General features: G+C 37.7%; 1 protein-coding gene across 1 annotated transcript in view; it reads left to right on the top strand.

The window, feature by feature from the left end:
• Oct-TyrR (Octopamine-Tyramine receptor) overlaps nt 1-396 on the top strand; it is a 2,876-nt gene extending 2,480 nt beyond the window's left edge. Inside the window, exon 2 of the mRNA XM_011502804.1 lies at nt 2-396. Coding sequence (XP_011501106.1) covers nt 2-357 — 356 coding nt within the window. The 3' untranslated portion in view covers nt 358-396. The remainder of the gene's footprint in view (nt 1) is intronic.
• The last annotated feature ends 14,072 nt before the right edge of the window (nt 397-14,468 follow it).

Here is a 14,468-nt window from a genome sequence, read left to right as displayed (position 1 = left end):
GGTGGCGGAAGCAGCTCGGGCTCGGGCTCGGGGCACGCGAGGCGGGGTGGCCCCGGGACTGCTACAAGCTCGACCGTTTACCAATTTATCGAGGAACGTCAGAGGATCTCGCTGTCCAAGGAGAGGCGAGCGGCCCGTACCCTCGGCGTCATCATGGGCGTTTTCGTTGTCTGCTGGCTGCCCTTCTTCCTCATGTACGTCATCCTGCCGTTCTGCTTGAGCTGCTGCCCCTCGGAACGGCTCGTCTACTTTATCACCTGGCTCGGATACATAAACAGCGCCCTCAATCCTCTCATCTACACCATCTTCAATCTCGATTATCGGCGAGCCTTCCGACGGCTTTTGCATATACGCTAAAGGCTAAGTAATCGCCGTATCGGCTGATCTTTCGATACTATATTTGTCTTTTCATCCCAATGCATTCCCACCCCTCTCTCCCTCTCTCTCTCTCTCTCTCTCTCTCTCTCTCTCTCTATCTCTATCTATCTATCTATCTATCTCTCTCTCTATCTCTTTCACTCACTACCTTTCCATCGTTCCTTCTCTCCCACCCCACCCCACCCCCAACCCCTCAAAATGCCCCATATACCTATTTGCCCATCTAACAATCTATCTATCTGTATTTATCTATAGCAATATCTATCTGTCATTCTAGCTTTATATCTTTTTGTCTCTCTACCCTCTCTATTGCCAATTTAGTAATATCAAATTATCTCTCTGCTCCGGCTGCTCACGGTTCTCTCAAACGCCTTATATCTTTGGTACTTTACGAGTCTTCCGTCCGAGGCTGCATCCTTAAAGCACAAATGACATCGATCCTTTCCATTCAGTGCTTACTTATCATCAAGGTAGGGGGCTCAAGAGTATAATGAAACTCGATCCCATGCTCCTCCATTGTCATATCGTTATATTATTGTTGCTTATTATCAAGCTGCAGAGGGAGGTAGCGAATTATTGAACGTGCCAACGTCTCGAAGGAGCTGTTGCATTGAGCGACACACATACGCGAGTAGAGCTGTGCGCGGACCTCGATAATTGCAATCGGTCGACCTACTTGTGCGATCTCGAGGTTCCGAAAGCGGTGAATGATGTAGGGAGAGTGAGTAAGACAAATACGCACAGACACACACACACACACACACACACACATATATATATATATATATATATATACAAGGTACTAGGAGCATACTGAATATGACTTTAGAAATCTTGGAGAATAGAGCCTATAATTTTCCTCTAGACGGCATTTAGTAAGGAGAAATTTCATCAGATTTGACAGATACGAAGTCACTTTTGCAAACTTAAATGGACGACGACTCGATGGGAACAAGCATACCAAAGTTAAATTTAAGATAAATTGATTTTTCACATGGTTTGATAAATACTAATTGAACGCTCGGATACTAATGACGAACAAATGGCAATTCGCAGCCTCTCTTAGGTATTCCAAGCTAAGCGCCATATTCTTTAGGCAAAAATTGCGAATAAAAATCAATGTTCTTTAGTGCCAAGTAGCCATTAGACCTTTACAACTCAAGAATTAAAAAGCAAAAAAAGCTTTCTATACATTGAACTGAGAAGTTTGACTGGTACAATCACGAGTGACATTGTTTTTTTTTTTTGTTTTTTGTTTGTTTGTTTTGTTGGTCTTGTTCGTTTTTTCTTTGGATACGGAATATCAGAGACATAATAGCCAGAAGAAGTGCAAAAACTGAAATTGGAATGATAAAATATGACGAAGTGATAAAGTGGTTGCTTCGAGTGACGGCCATTGCACTCGTAGCCAAGAGAAAGTTCCGCTCCAGCAAGGATACACAATACCTTACGGCCGAGACGGGAAGGATGAAGGGAACAGCAGCTCCCAAGATCCGAGCTCCCTCCCATTCAACAGACACAATGTGGAAGCGCTTGATTGGATGGCCGCATTGGACTTCCGTTGTTAATTGAAAAGGGCGGTGGCGGTTATGAGGACGTTGGAACTTTACAGCCCATCAAATACACGTCTCGAATGTTTTACATATCCAACCATGAGGAGACTGCGGGCGAGCTTGCACCCGGACACACCTGGTCGATCGATCACAACAAGAGGTGAATGTAAATCCGGCGACAATGCTCCGACAAACATCTATGGGCACAACATCCTTGGTGGCTGCGCGAATTTCCTCGGAGGACTTTCGCCGAAGCTAATCTCCCAACGGCTGTCTTCGATCGGCTTAACTTCTTTCGAGCCTCAAGTCGGACGTCGGATAGAGCAGAGCCGGAGAACTACGTTTCCCATCCTCCCATCCACCCCTCCCCGATATCCCACCCAGCCAGCTCGTCCTTGTCCCATTCCCCTACGTACAGGGACCAGAGCCGAGGCTGGTAGATGCGAAACGAAGACTCGCTCGAGGCCAAAGAGCTTCCTTTTCCTCGCTCGAGCAGCCATCCATCCTCCACCTTCCACCATCTTTTTTCCTATTCTAAGCTGCTAAATCAGAGATCAAATCCCATTGTTCGGGAGAAAGAACCAATTCGAGACTCCTTGCGCTACACAGCAAAAAGGCAGCTCTCGAGGGGGCAAAGGGGCTGCGGTGAGGTAGACTCGCAAAATGAGAAGCCTCGCACTTCACCGAAACTCTAAAGAAGCAAAAAAAAAAAAGCGCACAGTATTGCTCGGGTGAAGGCGGTCTCGTGATTCTTAAGCGACGTCGTCGTCTTCGCGCGTACTCCTCGAAGATTACACCTGCGGGCTGCGTCGCTCCCTCTCCTCGTCCCTTTCCAAGGATTGCTCCTTTTCTATCCACTCGTCGGCAACAACACGAGAAGAACTTACTCTTGAGTTTTGAGGATGTAGCCGAGGGCACGGAGCGCGAGCTAATTAATCTCGAGATCATGCCTATACTTTGCACATTTCCACATTTCCTTTGTAATTGACGAGCTGCTGAGGAGAGAAAGTGAACGACTAAATGAGTGAATAAGAGAGTCTGAAATTGAGTGCTCGTGGGTGCATGCGTGGATGCGTGTACGAGTGTATGAGGAGGTGGAGAGACGCAAAGTTGGTATAAACAAAAGGTAGAACGAGGACTTTCTCTTCCGGTCTCTTTGATAAGTTCTAATCTTGCGGAAAATGATAAAAGAGTCGTTGGAACATTCGATAACTCGGTAAAAGTTGTTTTCTCAAGTTCTTATCTCGTTAATTCCAATTGACATTGAAATGGTCGAATTTCTTTCTTCTCCGTCTGAAAGACAGAGAAAGCAATGTTATTACACTCGAAGATTTTAACGATGCCCGCAAGGATGCATTAGAACGAGCATTAATGCCGAACAACAATAGAATAGAGAGAGAGAGAGAGAGAGAGAGAGAGAGACAGGGAGAGATAAATAGCGAAAGAGGCAGACCGTGAGTTAGAGGGGGGTAGTGAGGCAGAGAGAGAGAGAGAGAGAGAGAGAGAGCGTGAGCGAGAGGGAAGGAGAGGGAGATGAATAAAAGGGAATAGAAGGGAATATGAGACTAAGTATGGAAAAGCTGTATGAATAGGAAAGAGACCAATCGCAGATTAAAAAGCTCGGCGTAGCCGGAATTTTTAAACGTCGCGCAAGCGCCTTTCACCGAATTGAATATTTAATTATTATATATTACAAATACGGCGAGACGACACTCGGATGATGATGCCAATGTCGCTCGTTAACGTCACTTTACGGTTGTGAGTAGCATATAATCGCTGATTATGACAGAGAAATACAAGAAAATAATTCATGTACTTTTATGCTTAACTATGGAAGCGATCGACCCACGAATGTTATTACAATGATTAGTATAACGAGTCCTTTATTATTTATTGGTAAACAGGGTCCTGGAATCGAAACCAAGTGCTTATTCAAATATTGAAAAATACATATTTTTAAAAGTCAACCTAATTCATAAGGTTACATATCGCATCAAATCAAATTATTATCGCATCAGTATTATTTCGAGCATTTAATTTCAATTGAATTAATTTCATTGAGGTGAAAATTATACTTTCAACTCATTTCTATTTAGGCGAAATTTATTGCACCTCTCTCTCTAGACGCGAAAGACTTCTAGAAATCAATTTTTGATCGTACAAACTTTATAAATATGAGTCATTGCTCATAATCAAAACTTACGAGGTTGCGTGTTAATAAAATTAATTTTTCAGTATTAGAATAAGCATCCAACGTTTTGATCGTAGCGAAGTACGACATTCTTTACTGAGTTTTCAAAGTTTATCCAAATCTTTTTAAGCTACATAATCCTTAAATTTTACACAAATTCAATTTTTTTCGTCCGCTCTTTTAGGAAAAGTTTTAAAAATGTTAAACTTAATTGAGTTAACTTATTGTCGGTCCCTTGAAGCTTGAAAATAAAAAAATCTACATCGTTTTGTAAATTTTTCCGTCGTGCTTCGGCTATTGCTGTGGACTTAACCGACACGTTTAAAGTTTCCTAGGATATAAACGTATACCTTTATTACGACGCAGCAATAGTTTTCTCGGGACGTACAGTTGCAAGGGATTTTAGTATAAAATGAACATGCACGAGTAGTTAAAAAGAAAAAAAAAGAAAAAGAAAAAAAGGCAGAGGAAGAAGAAGAAGAAGAAGAAGAAGAAGAAGAGTGAGAGCTTTTAAAATAAAATAAACAATCTGAACGAATAAGGTGTAAAAATCCATTGGTCACATTGAGAGGAAAAAATCTAAGGTTCGACCATGTAGTCGGAGCACTCTTAAATAAGGTTGTGATAAGGTTGTGAAAAACATTCGTAGCCGTGCTTCGAATGACACAAGATTTTTAAAAGAAAAAAAAAACAGAAATAATGAGGAAAATTTTCCTAACTTATATACATTGTCCAGCGAGCGTTTGACTTTCTGTCCGAGTGAAAAATTAAATTCGATTGTGTACTTATGTATCACCTGGAGAATTAATAATTATTACTGGGGTAAAAGATAGAATAGTTCATTTTAAAATTCAGGAATATATTTGAAAAGTAAGTCCAAAAGCAATTTTTATATAAGAATGTTGTAAAGATTTATCAAAGTCTATAAAGCTGTTAAGTGATAGAGAAATGTTTGTTTTACATTGAATTCATGCAGATTACTCATTATTTAATTTATTGCACGGCATTATACGCCAAGTTAACCATTGTGTCGAAAATAATTGGTTTGATTTTGCATTTAAATTTTAATCTGCGTCGTTCAAGGGAGAGAGAAAGAGAGAGAGAGAGAGCGTGAGAGAGAGAGAGTGAGAGTGAGAGTGAGAGAGAGAGAGAGAGATAGAGAGAGTGAGAAAGTCATCATATTTTATAATGCATTCCTGTTTATATTGTTCCTATTTATGCATAAATATATATATATATATATATATATATATATATATATATATATAAACGATAAATGACGGACGTTTATGGTAATAGAATACAGTATTGTACATAAATTTTATTACAAAGATGCGTGTAATTTAAACGACAGTATGCCAAAACTATGTAGTAAAGTTAATGGAATTTTAGATTCGAAGTTACGATATATCGCAAAAACATTGTGCCATATATCGTTGGCATTATACAAACTTACTTCTGGGAGACTTTCTCTGATAATTTCAATATGTGACTCGGGCAGAAATATCAAACAACATGAACATGTATACACTATATAGTATAAATAAATAAACAAATACATTTAAATATAAATTTAAATAAATAAAAAAATAATAAATCAATAACTTGCGCGCGTATGCGTGTGCGTATGTATGCATATGCAGGTAGATAAGAGACTGATTTTCGTCAATTTTCTTGCTAGTCGGGCCGGGAACGAGTATAAAGTTTATCAAACAAACAAAATCAATGATACCCACTATTAGATGTAACAATAAATTCACGGATTTAAAACGAAAAAATAGAAGAAAATAAATTATAAAAATAATGATGATGAATATTTATAAAAATGACAAGCACTAATTAATTTCTTATGGAATAGGTGCGCAATCGGACCAGTAGAAATCAATTAAACACATGCGAGAACATCTAAATTGTAAACTAAAATAGGGTTCGGCCCGATTTGCTCGAACACACGAGAATCATTGGGATCACAAAATGGGATTCATGCAGTTTGATTAAAAGTGGCTTTGAAAGTGGAACGTGGAGACGAACTTTATTATCGAATTTGAAATTTTATTACTCAAGAAGTCAAAGGGATGTGGCTACATGAGCGACGAACGAACGGAAATCAAAATGTGCGGAATCCCTCCACTAGAAATTGTAGAGAGCATAACGAGTAAAATGTGAAGAGTGAAGGGAGGGAGAGGCGCGCGTACCAAAATATAAACAAAACGAAAAAGCTGATTCAATGAGAAAGCCTTATATAAGTTCATTCTGCGCACCGGAGCGGGGGGGGGGGGGGGGGGGGCGCGTAGAGTAGGAAAGATATTAGATGCTTGGGCACGGCAGGTCAGAATAGACCATAAAAACAAAACAAAAAAAAAACATGGGAATACCAGGCGATTCTGGATTATACGAATTAATTCGACCCTCTGGGAAAAAGCAAATCTGCGCATTGGTAATTCCATACTGCGGAGGTTAGCGTCGGTCGAACGTGAAAACGCACGTTTGCGGCTTTAAACGCGCCTGCATGTTTGGCGAGAAAAGCGGTTTTCCAGATAACTAAACAAATTAAACGCCCCCCCCCCATCGACGCGCTTTGCATCGGAAATTCCGCGGCAGAGTTGCATTACACTGCTGCATAATGCTCGAAATGCACACGTCAAGCCAGCCGATAATACGCTCAATTACGTTATCTCTGAAAATGCAAGGATTTCCATGCGAGCGTGCGCGAGTGCGTAGCACCAATGTTATCCATGCAAACACTGACCATCCCTTTCTCAACCTTTTCCCTTCTCTCCTTCAAATTTTAATCCGCTCTTTTTCCTCCACCACATTTACTTACCAATACTACGAAATTCATGCACAGCCTATATTCCCAATAACCACGCAAGTGTACACGCAACGCAAAGAACGAGATCTTTGAACATTTCACGCCGCAATTTCACTTCCAATGATTAACAGACAGTATTGATTATGAACATTTGGTGTGAAAATAATAATCAAGCATTGTTTGCTCCTTGAAATGTTTCGGAGAAATGGAAGCTTTTATTTTAGAGCCTCTCAAAAAGTGAATAATCCCGTTCGAACGAGAGCAAATAACGGTTTGAGATTTTGATAAAAAATAAAAAGTTTCAGTGGCGTCCGGGTTATAACGAAACTTTATTCTGCGGTAACAATAGGCGCCGGTCGAGTGCAAAATGTGGCAGGGGGGAGGGAGGAAAAAGAGCAAGGGCGCTCAAGGGACCAGGAATACGTGAGTGGTGGTGTGGCGGTTTGGCGGGCTGGCGGGAGGGGGCGGGAGAGGCTCGAGGAAAAAACAGCGAAAACCAAGCGGTGTAATAAAATGTGCATTCTGCCGATTCGATTGAAGATTCATCGGTGCGCGGAATTTCCAATCACGAACTGCCGGCGCGCACATGTCCACACCGTCGCATAAGCCCACGCGCGCGCGCAAGCTCAATTACACGCGTGCGTCGGTATGCGCGTACGCAGCTGGTGTACGCTCACAGGGATGGAGGGGCCGTTGAAGCGAGCAATTTTACACGAAGCTCGAAGCGTCAGCTGATGCAGCCGAGCCAAACAAGCGCATTCCCGCCTCGGAAGCCGCAGAATGAACACCGTGGGTAGTGGGATGGGCGGGAATTGGGAGGGGGGGGAGGGGAGGTAGGCGCCCGACAAGCGCGTCTAGTTAATTATTCAACTAATACTCCATTGGTTGTGATTTACAAGTATAGCAATACATCTGCCGCTCGCGGGTAGCGCGACCCGCGCGCGGGCCCCGGCTCCCGACTCCTCGTCCTTCTCCTCATCCTCCTCCTCGTCCACCTCCGCCGTCGTAGCGGGCGCGCCAACACCCCTCTTCCATCTCTTCCATCCATGTCATCGATCCTCCCGATCGGCAATCGCGTGCGTGCATGCGTGTGCGGGCGATCGAGGCGGCCGCGAACATCCGAATCTGGGCGGCAACGAGTGGCCAACGATTTTCCGGCCGCGTTAACGAGCCCGTTAATGACCCTAGTTAACGCGCGTAAGTAGGGGGCTGCCGATAGTGGTATCGCGGCATTCCCGTATGTTTAAAAGGTCGCTTTTATGAGCTTGAAGGACGAGGTAGCGAAGGGGGGGGGGGGGGGGGGGGGGGGGGGGGGGGGGGGGGGGGGGGGGGGGGGGGTGTAACGCAGGCTTTGATCGATAAACGTCAAACGCGGCGAGCACAATTACAACCGAGGAGAATTTGAGCGATGTGGCGAAGTATGAGGTCGATGAGGAGAATTATGAAGTGACACAAAATGGTGAGAAGGATGGGAGAACCAGTGATGAGGATTAGAAGGAGGAGGATGGAGGATAGAGGATAGAGGATGAAGACTTCAAACAAAAAACTCCATCGAGCTTCGGTGGCCCATATACGCACACGACATCACGGAGAGAAACAGCGCGCACGCGCACGCGCACGCACATTTCGCCAGTCGCTTAAGTATGTAAATATGATACAATATTCATATATATGTACGTATAGCGTAAAGGTGAAGAGGCGCGTGAACGGAGGTCGATGACGATGAACACTAGCTATAATTAAGTATAACCTAGCGTACACGAGATTGTCGTGGCATGAAAGTGTACAGTTACCGTACGTGTGAACTCGTTTTAATATAAGAAGGGGACATAAATAAAGTTAAAAAACAAAAACAAAAACAAAAACTAAAAACAGCAATTGAACATAAGAAAGAAATCAAGATGAAAATAGGAAAAATCGAGTTCAATACTATTGTCATCACCATTATCACGGCCATTATTATTAGCGACATTATTATAGCGAGCGCCTGCATTTATAATTATTATTATTGTTACATTTACTTTGACGATCGATGTTATTTTCAGTAATGTTTTGAATAATCTTTTTAACAACTGAGGGGTTTGTTTGAAAAACTTCTAGATTTTAATGCTGTTAAAACGATAAGGATAGATGTATGGAACTTGGTTTGCAGGGAGCAGGGGTAACCGCAAAACAAAGTAAAATGAAATTATTGTTGCAGCTCGCCATGTGACACACTCATTATTGTGTATGATAAACGCGCGAATGAGAAAAAAAGCCTCCCAGCCTCTCGTGGCTCTGTAAAGCTCAATCAGATTTTGAATTAATAGGGATTCCACGAATAATTCGTAAAATAAGCCATATACATTTACGTTTAATTTACAAATACGAAGTCCCGCTTATTATCGCATTTAGCTGCCAAATAGACAAGATATCCGTTATTACGAATTATTACACGATGCGCGAAAAAAAAAATCATACTTTTTACCAACGCATACGAATATTCCGTCAGGTTTGAATGTTTTGTGCGCATAAGTTTTTTTGACTCAGTACAAAATATTCTGTTAACATTAATATTATTAAGCGATCTGTTAATAAAAAAAAAAAAAAAAAACCTTTCGTTGTCAAACTTATTTGATAATACATGCCAAAATAAGAAAATATAATAATATGTATATTTTTTCCTGTGCCCATAATTATAAATAATATAGTTTTATTTTATATTATCTCTTAGTCTCTTTGGTTGAAATTAGCCGATGAGCAATTTGATATTTATCTAAACGTATATTATTTTCCAAGCATTATCGCCATCTTTAAAAGAACAGCATTATTTTTATTTCTTTGATCAATTGCACAGAAACGAAGGCAATATATATATATATATATATATATATATATATATATATATATTATCTTTTGTTGAATTTTTTTGCATTATAACGGGCATCGTTTGTACGCTATCCAAACTAAATATGTATCAATTCTAATTTTGCTGTTATTTTTTTATTTACATATAAATGCTTGCTACCGTCTTTCATATTCACGTCACGTCATATGTAGTTGGAAGAACGACATATAAAAAAGAATGATTTTAGCTTTCCATGTCAAATTATACATGTAATATTATTCAGGAACTATTCCTTTTCAGAGTGACAAATTTTCTATAAAAATCTTTGGTTTCAGATTTTTAAATTACGCGCAAAAGACTGTGGATTTTCTTCAAAAAGAAATTGCCTTAAATGAAACGTGGAAAAAAAAATTCCTTTACAAGTATTATTACTATATTTATAAGAAAATTATTATTTTCCCTCAGCCGTGAAGATTTTACTGTATAAATAAAATTGTAATTTGTAAACAAAAGAAGGATAATTCTGTGTAAAAATTACTTAAGAACATTTGTACAAATGTGTTTGTCAATTAAAAAATTCTTCGTCCCTGAAATTCATAAATAGTTAGCTTACTTTTAAAAGCTAATTTCAAATTACTTTATACACGTTAATTTAATATTAGTTTGCATTTTTAATATTCCACATAAACCATATTACAACTGTGTATAAATATATATATATATATATATATTTTGTTTATTTAATAAAATTTCTTTTTCACAATATTATCAGCATTATTATTTATAATTCTGAAATATTTTTTTACAACAAAACTTAATATCGGATAATTCAAATATTAAAATATCTATCTAAAAATATTGTATATGTATACAAAAAAATGAAATGGCTGAGTTTAGTTATATCTGTGTAACTAAACTCGAAGTTTAATAAACAAAAAACTACTACGCTTTAATATTTTTGTGTACACAACTATTGAAGTTTATTTTGGCTTGAGTGAGCAATAATTTCATCCATATTACATAATATATTTCGTTTTAATATATTATAACAGAAATATAAATGTTGTGTTTACATGTATTATCGAGAGGTAAATGATGCGACGTTTACATTTATGTATAAAGTTATTGTGCATATTGTGAATATTTAAAATATTTCTTTTAAAAATTCGTTGACTTGGAATCATAAATTATATGAAATAATATAAAGTATAACAAAATTATTTGCTTAATAGCGCCAAATATCTTTATAAAAAAGTTAAAAATACAATTATTATTATTTAACGACTTTTCTATAATTGATGGTCAACCGTATTTGATTTTTTTAATTAAATTTAGTTAGAAACTGCTGTAATATATGAATTTATCATCTGTATTTATATTTTATTGACTAACTTCAAATAAATATGAAATGCGTCGTTATTCAAAATATAAGTGCTTAAAGCAAAATTAAAAAGTTTTTATTACAAAGTTAATAATAATAGAAATAAAAGTATTATGCCTAATGTACTTTACAACTTAAAATTATATTGTAGCTATCAGCTTATTGTTCGAAGTATTTGCTAAGTTAAGTTATAGTTAGATATCTAGAGCTAATTTACAATAATAAGCCGACAAATAATCGTATCTGGCCTAACGAGAGAGTAAACATTCTCCGATACACTCACTCACGCACTTCCATACGTATCTTAAAAGTATTATCTTGTACGAAGGACGCAGTCCAAGAACCATAAGCTCATTGGATACATTCTCATTCGCAAGATATTTACAATGCTATATTAAATAAGCAACTGCATCCTTTTTCAACTAGGTAAGTATAAATATGACATTCAAAATAGCCTTGAGTTGGCGAGTAAGTGTTTTTAAAATGTTGGCTCGCTTAATCTATTTTATGTATTTAAAATACGTTCTACAACGTTTAATAATCCAAACACTTAGCAATAAATAAAAATATAACGCCCAAGTGTAGGGATTACAATATCAATTATAATAACTACGTTAGATTGGTGTCACGAAATTTCTAGAATGATTTAATAATGAATTATTTAAAGCACCACCCACTCAGTTAGTTTGTAAATATTTTAATCATCAATCGGATAATAATTCAGAGACAAAATACCAATAATCCGTCCGGCATGGTATCTTGATAATTAAAAGTTATAATGGAAAGTTATTGTAGTCGGTAAATGTAATTACTAAACTACGACCAATGCCACCTCTGTAAAATATATTTCATTCATATTTATTAGGCTCCGTGGACGTTTGGAATGAAAAATTTTCCAACAGCCCGCCAATCTCGCTCTGTTTACAATAAAAAAGCCAATTAACATAGGGTGATCTCGATCGCATTCCACGCGCAATCCACGCCTTGAATTGATTGCTACTTTTCACTCTCACCTCAGCCAGCCCTCCCCCAACCCAACCCAACCCATTCGTCATCAATATTTCACTCAACCGGCGAAGAAAAAAGCGCGCCTCGTAAAAAACGATGCTCCACCACACTCGCGTGCAAGTGTCAGAGGGGCGGAGGAGCAGGAGGTAGGGAGCGCGAGGCGCTGGTCCGCCTCGAAAAGCCGCATGCGCGCATTCGACTGGTCGTCCCCTCGTGGTCGATATGCCACCCCGCGTCCTGGACTCACCTGACGATAATGCGCCTCCACCCCTCGATTAAGAAGTTCACGAGTGCACAGCATCCGCGCTCGAGTCCTTCTTAACATATTTATCCCCTGCTGTTGGGATATTAAACTCTCGGGATGTTCCGTAACGGAAGTCGTCCCGTTTATTTACGAGACCGTTCGTTGTCGTACAAATCGTTCGCAAGTTGCGGGAATGGAAGATTGCGGGATCGCACGCGCACCTTCTATGCATCTCGTACGCTCCTGCGCGTACAAGAGAATTCGAATGACAATATTTTTGCTATAGAACGTACAGCTTCTCCCGATGCGCGTGTAGCGACAAAAATATTTGATGAAATAATATTTCAGCTCATTAATATTATACTCTAGTCGCGTCTAGTTACGTAAATAATCGCCTTAGCTCTTCCCACGAAGTTTCCGAGACTTGGTTAAAGAGACACCACGTACTGCTGCTTCATTCTTCTCATAAAATTAAAAAAAAAGTGCGTGACCATTAGCGTCGGTAAACCTCGGTGGCTTATGAATCTTTGAAAATAATTTCACTGTCGTAATTGAATTTTTCAGAAACATCTCTTTCTCCCTCGAAAATAATTTGGCGCTTTTGCTGAAAAATTCTTTAAAAAAAAAAAAAAAAAAAAAAAAAAAAAAAAAAAGAGATATCTAATCTAAACCGTAAGTATTACGGGATGCCTTTGTCGCTTTCCTTCTTTTGCCCTTCACTTTTACGAGCCTTAAGTGCTCCATCACTTTTAAAGTCAATTTTCATTGCTGATCTTTCTTGGAATTACAGGCCTTTCATCTGAACTTCAATTGCATTAGTTTTAGAATTTTATTTAATGCTAATTCAATGCTGGATTTCAATTGAAATATCCCAATTTTTCAATGAATAGATATTTTATTTGATATTCAAATATCATTCGTGTAAAAAATAACGATCATCATTGTTTGGCTAATGAAAATTATATGCAATATTGATAAACGATAAATAATGGCTTAGTGCGTAACAATTGAAAAATAAATATCAACCATGAAATTGTGTAACACATAAGCTTGTCATTTTTAAACTTTAAATGATAAACAATCGCCTTCCTACAAATAACCGACAGCCTTATGTTGTGATAAAAACAATTTCCGCCTTATATGAAAAATAATTCGCATCGTCAATTGCATTGTATCCTCGGCAATAGTATTGCCAATATGTTTATTATCATTTAAATTTTTACGTTACATTTGTAATCGATATCTCCGATACAACACAGATTACACTTTTAACGAATTAAAGTGGATTAACCTAAATTTGTATTAATAATTTTAAAAAAAATCCATTGTTAAAAAATTATTATCAAATAGTATATTGAATTATTAAACAATAATTTATTTAAATGGAAATTAATCCAAGTGATTCAAGAGCTCCATTACATAATTTTATTGCGTGGAGAAAAAATAGAGAAAAATTAAATTTTCATGGTTAATGAATACGAGTCTAATTTAATGAAAAGTCATATTATGCAGATGACGCAGTGGCTCGTTTTATACAATTAAACTCATGAGAATTGAAATATTAATTCTTTATTCCTATTCATCTATCTAAACTACAACATTTGTCTTCTTTTTTTTTCTTTTTTTTTTTTAATTTTTGAATCGAAATATTCGATGCATCATTTCTTAAAACATCGACATACCAATTTGTTCAGAAAAATGAAATATTTATATGTGTGATCAATTTTTATAAAATCCAAATTTTCTTAGCTTATTACTAAAAGAACATTAGAACATTGATCGACTTACATGGAATTAACAATAAATATTAATGTATTTATCTAAAGGTATTGCTAATTAAGAGCTTATTAAAATTAAACATTTTATTTCATTTTTAGAAAAATTAATGTAAAAAATGGTGATTAAATTTTGAGATATAATGTACTGATCTTATAGCGTATTTTAGTAAATGATCAACATAAAAACGTTTATTATCCGCAGCACTTATCATTACGTAAATAATTGCAGTTTGCTTAATTCGATCAAATTTATTTCTATATTAATATTTTTCCAACACTTGTAATGGGAAATAGAT

Source organism: Ceratosolen solmsi, unplaced genomic scaffold (genome assembly GCF_000503995.2).
Source record: "Ceratosolen solmsi marchali unplaced genomic scaffold, CerSol_1.0 scaffold10, whole genome shotgun sequence".
Classification (NCBI taxonomy): Eukaryota; Metazoa; Arthropoda; class Insecta; order Hymenoptera; family Agaonidae; genus Ceratosolen; species Ceratosolen solmsi.
Note: the sequence above shows the minus strand (reverse complement) of the source record. Positions and strands in the feature narration are given on the sequence as shown.